General features: G+C 50.0%; 1 protein-coding gene across 1 annotated transcript; it reads left to right on the top strand.

The window, feature by feature from the left end:
* The first annotated feature begins 9,042 nt into the window (after window positions 1–9,042).
* Window positions 9,043–11,175, top strand: HAMP (hepcidin antimicrobial peptide). Its single transcript, XM_054010701.1, has 3 exons — window positions 9,043–9,213; window positions 10,146–10,211; window positions 10,884–11,175. Exons 1-3 carry the CDS (start codon window positions 9,136–9,138, stop codon window positions 10,986–10,988), a joined length of 249 nt encoding a protein of 82 aa, XP_053866676.1. The 5' UTR covers window positions 9,043–9,135; the 3' UTR covers window positions 10,989–11,175.
* Window positions 11,176–11,441: the final 266 nt, after the last annotated feature.

Genomic DNA, 11,441 nt, shown 5'->3' on the forward strand with positions numbered 1-11,441 from the left:
AGTTGTGTAGCCAATGGTCCTTAATGGGCCATCAAGCAGGCTAGGCGGAGCGGACGCCAACTTGTCTGGGGTGTCACCCAGAAGCATAGCATAAATTTAAAATACAGACAGCACAGAGCCAATATTCATAACTTCAACTACAAAAAAGACACACATGTACAGACAGCAGCATCATACCCAGCAAACCAGAACCTTCCCATAGACCCCTCACACGACAACCTTTGTACACTATTTGCTGCAAATATAGAACAGTGATCTATAGGGTTACAGATTCTTAATAATGGCACAGAGCCAAAGGAGGTAACGAGCCAGCCTTGGAATTAGGGACAGAGCCACTCCCATCACCCAGGAATTCCCATGCTCAGGCTCTTGCTCTAACCACTAGACCCCACTCTCTTCCCAGAGCCGGTGAGAGAACCCAGGAGTCCTGGCTCCCAGCCCCCCCCCCCCCGCTCTAACCACTAGACCCCACTCCCCTCCCAGAGCCGGGGAGAGAACCCAGGAATCCTAGCTCCCAGCTCCCCCTGCTCTAACCACTAGACTCCACTCCCCTCCCAGAGCCGGTGAGAGAACCCAGGAGTCCTGGCTCCCAGCCCCCCCTGCTCTAACCACTAGACCCCCACTCCCCTCCCAGAGCCAGGGAGAGAACCCAGGAGTCCCAGCCCGAGTCGGGTGCATCACAGCTCCATTCCACCCCCACCCCTAATCACTCTGTACTTGGACACATAAACATCCACACACACACACACACCCGCCCTCAGCGTCTCCGTTGCTGTTGGGTAGTGAAGTGTCCTTGAGGTGTTTTGACAGCACCAGAGCAGAGACCCCCTGGGGGAGGGAACTGGGGGGGAGGGCAGCAGCTCTGGCAGGCAGCTTGGCCAGCCTGGCTGTCGCCCGGAGCCGGCGCCACTTGTGATGGGCCCTGGGCTGTCCCCGGAGCTGGTGTCGCAAGCCCCAGCCGCTGTTTGTGGAGTTTGCGCCTGGCCTTCGGGGACAGAAAAACCCCGCACGACCTGAGTCTGCCCACCCCCCGAGCCGGCCTGTCCCCTGCCCCGGGGCTGGATCAGAGCCCCCCAGAGGGGACAGGCCCCGTGTCCCGCCTGCCTGAGCCAGCCTGTCCCCTGCCCTGGGGCCGGATCAGAGCCCCCCAGAGGGGACAGGCCCCATATCCCTCTCCTGTCCCCCTGAGCCAGCCAGTCCCCTGCCCTCGGCCGGATCAGAGCCCTGCAGAGAGGACAGGCCCCATATCCCAATCCTATCCCCCTGAGCCGGCCTGTCCCCTGCCCTGGGGCCGGATCAGAGCCCCCCCAGAGGGGACAGGCCCCATATCCCAATCCTATCCCCCTGAGCCGGCCTGTCCCTGCCCTCGGCCAGATCAGAGCCCCCCAGAGAGGACAGGCCCCGTGTCCCTCTCCTGCCCCCTGAGCCAGCCTGTCCCTGCCCTCGGCCAGATCAGAGCCCCACAGAGGGGACAGACCCCGTGTCCCAGCCCCCTGAGCCGGCCTGTCCCCTGCCCTGGGGCTGGATCAGAGCCCCCCAGAAGGGACAGGCCCCGTGTCCTGCCCGCCTGAGCCATCCTGTCCCTGCCCTCGGCCAGATCAGAGCCCCACAGAGAGGACAGGCCCCGTGTGTCCCTCTCCTGCCCCCCGAGTCAGCCTGTCCCCTGCCCTTGGCCGGATCAGAGCCCCCCAGAGGGGACAGGCCCCATGTCCCTCTCCCCCCCCCCCTCTGAGCCAGCCAGTCCCCTGCCCTCGGTCAGATCAGAGCCCCCCAGAGGGGACAGGCCCCATGTCCCTCTCCCGCCCCCCCCCCCCCGAGCCAGCCAGTCCCCTGCCCTCGGTCAGATCAGAGCCCTGCAGAGAGGACAGGCTCCATATCCCAATCCTATCCCCCTGAGCCGACCTGTCCCCTGCCCTGGGGCCAGATCAGAGCCCCCCAGAGGGTTCAGGCCCCGTGTCCCTCTCCTGCCCCCCTGAGCCAGCCCACCCCCTGCCCTGGGGTCGGATCAGAGCCCCCAAGAGAGGACAGGCCCCGTGTCCTGCCCCCCTGAGCCGGCCTGTCCCTGCCCTTGGCCCGATCAGAGCCCCGCAGAGGGGACAGGCCCCATATCCCTCTCCCGCCCCCCTGAACCAGCCAGTCCCCTGCCCTGGGGCTGGATCAGAGCCCCCCAGAGGAGACAGGCCCCATGTCCTCTCCTGCCCCCTGAGCCAGCCCATCCCCTGCCCTGGGTCCGGATCAGAGCCCCCCAGAGGGGACAGGCCCCGTGTCCCGTTTCCTGCCCCCGTCTGTTGTGCATTGTGCTGGTTGCTCTGTTGTCCTCGCCCCTTCCTCGTGCACTGGGGCTGCCAAGGCCGCTGGCCCAGGCGGGGCGCGTGGAAGGGAAGGTGTGTCAGCTGGCGCCTTTGGGTCTGCCACGGGGCGCCGGAGCGGAGCCGAGCTTGGCGAGGGCTGGGCCATGTCCGGGCAGCCAGAGGGCAAGGAGCTGACCTCGAGGAGAGACAGCAAACAGACTGTGTGATAGGACTCTGAGCAAACAGCCCTCTGGAGCCAGTCGCTGCCCCGTGATGCCAGAGCATCGTAACGGTGCTTTGCTGTGTCTGGGCAGCACCTGGCACGATGGGGCCCTGATCTCAGCTGGGGCAGGGCCTGTCTCTCGCCATGTCTGGGCAGCGCCTGGCACAACGGGGCCCTGATCCCAGCTGGGGCAGGGCCTGTCTCTCGCCGCGTCTGGGTAGCACCCGGCACAACGGGGCCCTGATCCCCTGATTTTATCGTGGCACCTAGAGGGTGGCGCAGAGGCTAAGGAGTAACCTCGTGTCTGAAAGACCCCGGTTCAGGTCCCTCTGGCCTGGCTGCGTTGATCGAATTCAGTATGAGTTCGGTGCTGAAAGCCCTTTGCAGCTCTGTGCCGGTATAAACAGGAGCTAACAGCCCCTTCTGGGGTATTGGGAGGTGCCCAGAGTCTATGGGGTGGGGGGGTTAGACAGCAGTGCTGGGGGGGTGAGAGGCCTGGGACCTTCCAAACCGTTTGTCTGTTGCCCTGTGGGGGAAAAATGGCAAGAAGCGAGGGCTGGCGTACAAGCCACTCGGTCTCTCCCGCCTGCCCAGCCAATGAGGGTGCCGCTGAAATCCCACCGAAAACTGCCCCTGGGGGCAATAAATCCAAAGCAATGCAACGGCAAACCATCCACCAGACTGTCCCGCCTCGTCGGGGCCGGTGTAAAGCCGCATTTGGGCTTTTCTACCCATGTCACAGCCTGAGTCCCTGGACGAGCCCCAGCAAAGCGCTGCTGTACTGAACTAAGCAACCACCGGGGAACCATCGCTCCTGACAGCCAGAAAAACTTGCATTTAGTTCTGTGAATATGTTAACTCACCTGCAGGTTAATTACTAGTCTAGTCAATTAATAGCTCAGTTAGTAATTACTATTTGAATTAACCCAAACTGTTTTACATACCGGTCAATTAATAGAGAGGTTAATAATGTATTACTATCTTAATCAAAATATTAGCTGGGAAACAAATATAGTCAATAGGTTAGCTAATAAATAGATTGCTCTCAAGGTGATAAATATATTAGCAATTAATAGAGTAGTTATATTTTAATATGTTTATTTTATTATTTATTTTATTTAATGTGCCAGCTGGCTAATTAATCCAGTAGGTGATTAATAGATTCATTGATTAATATTTTGTTTAATTAGTTGTTTAATAAATACACTAGCCAATTAATAGACAGAAGTTAACCAGTCTTGTTTAATGTTAGCTAATTAATACACTAGCCAATATGTATTATTAATCAATTGATTATCTTAATCAAAATAGTATACGATTAATTCATATAATACAGAATACACTAGTGAGTTTATTAGAATTCAAGTTAATATAATAGCGAGTTAATTAGCATATGTTAATTAATACATAAGATACTTAATTAATACACTAGGCAACTGATTACTATATTGGCCAATTATTATTTCTTTGTTAATTTAATGATTTCTTTTGAGAGTACTAGAAACAAATTATTGAAATCATTTCATAAATTAAATTTAAAAAGACACTTTCTGGAATCAGTAAAAATTCTCACTTTTTAAAATGAATGTTTATTTGTTATGAAAATCACTAGAAAAATATCTATTTAAGTGTTTTAATAAATTCAATTTTTAAAATGCCTACTTAGTAATAAAAGTTGCAAAATGAAACTGCTTCCTAAAGAAAATTCAAATGCTTGTCAGGTCTGTTTATTAACTACTTTAATAATTAATATTGAATGTTCTAGAAATTCGTATTTATTATTTCTATTAAGTAATACTGATTATTTTTCAATTGCATTTTTCTAGTATTTTCAAATCATGTCAAATTTCAGTGCCTATAGATTAAAATGATCTCCTGGGTTTAATCAATTGACATGCACTACTTAGTTAGCGATTAAACCATTGAAATAAGGTCAGACGTTACATTTCACATCATTTTTTTCAAAAATATTCAAATCATTTCCTTTTCTCAGGCCAATAAAAATAATCATGTTTAACTAATTAATGAAACAAACTGAAAGACTAAGAAATTAAATGAAAACTTCCATTCCCAAAGACAATAAAATAAATAAACCCCTTCATCGAACGTGATTACTTTAGGCATAAGAGCCCTGGAATCAAATAACTGAAAACACTTTGCTACATTGCATTTTAAAAAGTCCAAGGAAAAAGGTACAGTATGCTTATTAACTGAATTACAAGAAACAAACTAAATAATTTAATACATTTACATTTAAATAAACTATTTAAATAATGTTATTGTTTTTGGAAACAAGAAGTCATTTTATACAGGTAGCAAAATTTCTCTTTCGTTTGATTGATCCATTAATTGTTTTGGTCAATTACTAGAAGCGAATGATTGAAATAACTGAATCAATCAACGTTTGAATGTTGTGTCGGATATTGCTAATATCCTCGGTGCCTTTTGTTTAAGGACGCTGTGGCTGTAACTTTGTTAACTCTGAATTTTCTTTTTAAAAGTGATTACTAAAAATACAATTAAAATCCTCCGAGTTTAGAGGACAACATTTCTTTTTTCTTTTTTTTACATCAGGCTTTTGCAGAAACGTCTCGTTTAATCAATAAATCTTCAGGCTTCGCGGAACTGAGGTCATCGAAAGGAAAGTCCCCCCCACTGGAAATTGTTTGTTCACAAGAACCGGACAGAATGACAAGAGTTGCTCTTAGCAGTCGCGGTGACACACGCGTTTACCAAAGAACAATCAACACATTTGCTTTGCACTTTGGCCCCAATCCTGCAAACACGGCCACGCTAATAATCTAAGCCAGTGATTCTCAGCCAGGGGTACATGTACCCTGGGGGTACGCAGAGATCTTCCAGGGGGTACATCAACTCATCCAGATATTTGCCTGGTTTTACAACAGGCTACAGAAAAAGCACTAGTGAAGTGAGTACAAACTAAAATGTCAGACAGGCAATGACTTGTTTATACTGATCTATATACTACACACTGAAATGTAAGTATCATATTCATATCCCAATTGATTTCTTTTATAATTATATGGTAAAAATGAGAACGTCAGCAATTTCTCAGTACTAATGCGCTGTGACCCTTTTGTATTCTTATGTCTGATTTTATAAACAAGTTGTTTTTAAATGAGGGAGCATAAATGCTGCCAAATTAAGTGCAAGAATGTAATAAGAAAAGCCAAAGAGGAGTTCGAAGAACGGCTAGCCAAAAACTCCAAAGGTAATAACAAAATGGTTTTTAAGTATATCAGAAGCAGGAAGCCTGCTAAACAACCAGTGGGACCCCTTGATGATGGAGATACAAAAGGAGCGCTTAAAGACAATAAAGTCATTGCGGAGAAACTAAATGGATTCTTTGCTTCAGTCTTCTCGGCTGAAGATGTTAGGGAGATTCCCAAACCTGAGCCGGCTTTTGTAGGTGACAAATCTGAGGAACTGTCACAGATTGAAGTGTCACTAGAGGAGGTTTTGGAATTAATTGATAAAGTTAACAGTAACAAGTCACCGGGACCAGATGGCATTCACCCAAGAGTTCTGAAAGAACTCCAATGTGAAGTTGTGGAACTGTTAACTAAGGTTTGTAACCTGTCCTTTAAATCAGCTTCTGTACCCAATGACTGGAAGTTAGCTAATGTAACGCCAATATTTAAAAAGGGCTCTAGAGGTGATCCCGGCAATTACAGACCAGTAAGTCTAACGTCTGTACCGGGCAAATTAGTCAAAACAATAGTTAAGAATAAAATTATCAGACACATAGAAAAACATAAACTGTTGAGCAATAGTCAACATGGTTTCTGTAAAGGGAAATCGTGTCTTACTAATCTATTAGAATTCTTTGAAGGGGTCAACAAACATGTGGACAAGGGGGATCCAGTGGACATAGTGTACTTAGATTTCCAGAAAGCCTTTGACAAGGTCCCTCACCAAAGGCTCTTAAGTAAAGTAAGCTGTCATGGGATAAAAGGGAAGGTACTTTCATGGATTGAGAACTGGTTAAAAGACAGGGAACAAAGGGTAGGAATTAATGCTAAATTCTCAGAATGGAGAGGGGTAACTACTGGTATTCCCCAAGGGTCAGTGCTTGGACCAATCCTATTCAACTTATTCATAAATGATCTGGAGAAAGGGGTAAACAGTGAGGTGGCAAAGTTTGCAGATGATACGAAACTGCTCAAGATAGTTAAGACCAAAGCAGACTGTGATGAACTTCAAAAAGATCTCACAAAACTAAGTGATTGGGCAACAAAATGGCAAATGAAATTTAATGTGGATAAATGTAAAGTAATGCACATTGGAAAAAATAACCCCAACTACACATACAATATGATGGGGGCTAATTTAGCTACAACAAGTCAGGAAAAAGATCTTGGAGTCATCGTGGATAGCTCTCTGAAGATGTCCGCGCAGTGTGCAGAGGCAGTCAAAAAAGCAAACAGGATGTTAGGGATCATTAAAAAGGGGATAGAGAATAAGACTGAGAATATATTATTGCCCTTATATAAATCGATGGTACGCCCACATCTCGAATACTGTGTACAGATGTGGTCTCCCCATCTCAAAAAAGATATACTGGCACTAGAAAAGGTTCAGAAAAGGGCAACTAAAATGATTAGGGGTTTGAAATGGGTCCATATGAGGAGAGATTAAAGAGGCTAGGACTCTTCAGCTTGGAAAAGAGGAGACTAAGGGGGGATATGATAGAGGTCTATAAAATCATGAGTGATGTGGAGAAAGTGGATAAGGAAAAGTTATTTACTTATTCCCATAATCCAAGAACTAGGGGCCACCAAATGAAATTAATAGGCATCAGGTTTAAAACAAATACAAGGAAGTTCTTCTTCACACAGCGCACAGTCAACTTGTGGAACTCCTTGCCTGAGGAGGTTGTGATGGTTAGGACTATAACAGCGTTTAAAAGAGAACTGGATAAATTCATGGTGGTTAAGTCCATTAATGGCTATTAGCCAGGCTGGGTAAGGAATGGTGTCCCTAGCCGCTGTCTGTCAGAGGATAGAGATGGATGGTAGGAGAGAGATCACTTGATCATTGCCTGTTAGGTTCACTCCCTCTGGGGCACCTGGCATTGGCCACTGTCGGTAGATAGGATACTGGGCTGGATGGACCTTTGGTCTGACCCGGTACGGTTGTTCTTATGTTCTTATGTTCTTATGAGGGGAAACTTGGGGGTAGGCAAGACAAAGCCGACTCCTGAAAGGGGGACAATCGTCTGGAAAGGCTGAGAGCCGCTGGTCTGAACGATTCTGTGCAGCTCCGCAGAACTATGGCTAATTCACACCAGCTGGGAATCGGGCTGGGCCCCGGGAGCTGCGGATGATTGACGCCAGTTGGGATCTGGCCCCTAAGTGTTTCCAAAGTCAGAGTGTAAGACAGAGCAGAGTGACTCAAGTTACGTACAACATGACACCCGCCCCCAAATGAAACCCTTTCGCCCTGCTATACACGGTCTCACCCTTTTTTATGGCTGCGTTTTGCGGGGGGGGGGGTGCCTCTGAATGTCAGTGGGAAGTGGCAGCATGTCAGAGAAACTCTCCTGTGGAAATCACTAGTGACATCACTAGTTTGATAATTGAGACTGAGTGAAGATTCCCCATTTAGCACTTGCCTGGAATCAAAATACCCCACTTTGAAGAACTGTAGCCCCAATCTTGCCCGTTTAAAATGGGTCTAACCCGATGCTTTTTCCATCCAACGTGCCATTAACCTGCGGAACTCCTTGCCACATGATAGCCACTCAGGCTGATGTCTTAGCAGCATTGAAAACAATAAGGCGTGGCTGCTCATCTAGCTAATACGAATCCCCATTTAAAATTACCAGAGTGAAATCGATCAAGGTGAGTTTGGGAAGAGAGAGAAAAGAGAGAGAGCTAGGGGTGTGTGCCTAGCTCATCCAGGTTATGTTCAAATTCTGGGATGATGGGTGATTAGGATCGATCGACTGGTGCCCATTCGTCATGAGTGCTGTGATGGAAAACAGAATAAAGAGTTCATTTTCCCCCTTTGAAATGCTACGACCTAATTAGTGGACCGGCTCAATCCCTCATTTGATGCCTGGATCATCTTGTGGCCGGGAGAAAAGTTGCTAAACTTGAGAGATTTACAAGAAAAGCTGAGTTCATTCCTGTCCCAGCCTCGCTCCGATCTCCGCGGGGTTGTGGGGACAGACACCCCAACCGTGAAACTTACTGTAAATGTTTGGAAATCTCATTGGGACAAATGCCAGGAGGGATTCAAGTCAAAGGCCTGCGAGAATTAACGTCACACGGCTGATCGACACCAGCTGGGATCTGGCCCCATGGGCTCCAGTGGTGTCATGGCCCATGACACCGGCTGGGGAGCCGGCCAATGGTTCGTTGGAATTTTTAGCCCAGCTGCGATAACCTTATTGACTGGCTGTTTACGGTTTCCCTCTCCTCACCTGTCCTTTCTTGGCACGCGGGGGATTGGCTGTTTCGGGACCGGGGTGGGGATGGCTGGGCTATAAACACAGCTCTGGTTCAGGGACCGAAGTCAGTGACCAGCTCAGCCCTTCGGAGATACACCAGGGGAGCGGGGAAAAGGAGACTGAAAAATACAAGGCAGAGAAACATCATGATGAAGCTTCAAGTCGTCTGCGTGATTCTCATCCTCGTCATCACTGCTAAAAACTCCTGCTGCTTCCAGGGCCAGGTAAACGCTTCCCAGACTTTTTCTTTCTTTTTTTTTTTTTTTTTGTATGATGGTTGTACCGAGACGTCCCAGCTGGGATCAGGGCCCTGTTGTGCCGGGTGCTGCCCAGACACAGCGGGAGACAGTCTCTGCCCCAGCTGAGATCAGGGCCCCGTTGTGCCAGGCAGGATTATCAGCCCCTTTTTCCAGGCATGGGGAAACCGAGGCACAGAGCCACAAGGTAACTGGCTCAAGGTCCCATGGGCTCTTGGCTACAGAGCTGGGAACAGAACCAAGGCATCTGGACTCCCAGCTCGGGGCGTTACCCAGCACTGACTTTCTTTAGGATTAATCTCTCTCTCTCACACACACACACCCATGCACGTTATTCCAGTCCCTGGACCTGTGCCCAGGGTCTGGAATCGCAGACAGGTTTGTGGAAGGGGAAACGGCCATTTCTTTTGCACCACAAATAGTTCAGATTGATTTTTTTAACCCAAATCACCTGTTTTCACAATATGAATGTCTTTTTTCTGGAATAAACTCAATGTTCTTAGCGGGGTAAAGACTGGTGAGCTATACAAGGGGAACAAAATGTGACTAGGAATATTTTCCCACTGTCTATTGAAGGAAAACTTTTTAAAAAAACTGATTTGCTACTTTTTGCCAGCCTTTCCGATAGGTTTATGTTCTGAATCTGTGGCATTAAATTGCATATACCACAATGCAACGTACATGTCCTGAGTTGCAGAAATATGTGTAGCAAATTAGAGGAAGAACTGAGGATTGAATCCTGGAGTCCTGATTCCCAGCCCCCTCCCCCTCTAACCACTAGACCCCACTCCCCTCCCAGAGCCAGGGATAAAACCAGGTGTCCCAGCTCCCAGCCCTCCCTGCTCTAACCCACTGCACCTAGCATAAAGCTCAGGTCTGTCTTCTCTCTGTCTCTGCAGACAGCAAATGCTGCTGGTTTGTTAACGCAACAAATGGAAACCAAAGAAGAAACTCAGGGTCTGCAGGTAAGAACTGGATGGGGGGGGGGGGGCAATGTGCTGCAGGGGGTGGGATGGGGATTCTCCCCTGGCAGCCAGGGCTGGTCCCGATGCCCCAGCGTGGCACTAGGGGGCGCTGTGCTGCAGGGGGTGGGATGGGGACTCTCCCCTGGCAGGCAGAGCTGGTCCCGATGCCCCAGCGTGGCACTAGGGGGCGCTGTGCTGCAGGGGGTGGGATGGGGACTCTCCCCTGGCAGGCAGAGCTGGTCCCGATGCCCCAGCATGGCACTAGGGGGCACTGTGCTGCAGGGGGCTGGCCCCGAAGGCTGCAGTACCAGGGGCGCAGTCCCTGAGCCTACAGCCCTCCGGGATGGTTCTGGGCTAGCTAAATGCCAGACCCTAGGGCTATTAATGAGCCAACGCACTTCCCTTGTGGCAGGCCTGGGGCTAGAAACCCAGGAGTCCTGGCTCCCAGCCCCCCCTCTAACCACTAGACCCCACTCCCCTCCCAGAGCCGCAGAGACAACCCAAGAGTCCTGGCTCCCAGCCCCCCCCCCAACCACTAGACCCCACTCCCGTCCCAGAGCCGCAGAGACAACCCAAGAGTCCTGGCTCCCAGCCCCCCCGCGCTAATCCCTAGACCCCCCCCCCTCGCCGGAGATTGAACCCAGGAGTCCTGACCCTGTTCTCCCCCCGCAGGCCCTGCTCCAGAGAGCCAAGCGCCACAACAGCCACTTCCCCATCTGCACCTACTGCTGCAAGTGCTGCCGCAACCAGGGCTGTGGCTTCTGCTGCCGCACCTGACCAGCCGGCCGCGGCCGGACCACGGCAGCGCTCGGGGGCGCCGTCACCTCCAGCCACGCCCAGCCCGGCTCCCCCCGCTGCCCCCGGCACTGCTGCCTCTCCCCTCTGCCCCACCCCGCCTTATTTATTGCTCCGTTTGCTTCGGTGTCTCTTTGTTATTGGACATTAAACGTGGTTTTTAAAGTCATGAGCCTGTCGTCGTAGTTACTGAATTGGACCCAGGAGTCCTGGCTCCCAGCTCCCCTCCCCCTGCTCCCACTCTAACCCACTAGCCTCCACTCCCCTCCCAGAGCCAGGGACAGAACCCAGGAGTTCTGGCTCCCCGCCCCCTCCTAACCATGATACTTCAGAGGTGGCTGCATCTCAGAGCCGGGCGAGCCACGTGGCATTGCTGTGCGGCTGTCCCCGGCTGTCCCACCCCAGAGGTGGCTGCATCGCAGCACCAGGCATTGT

This window comes from Malaclemys terrapin, chromosome 21, assembly GCF_027887155.1.
Source record: "Malaclemys terrapin pileata isolate rMalTer1 chromosome 21, rMalTer1.hap1, whole genome shotgun sequence".
NCBI lineage: Eukaryota > Metazoa > Chordata > Testudines > Emydidae > Malaclemys > Malaclemys terrapin.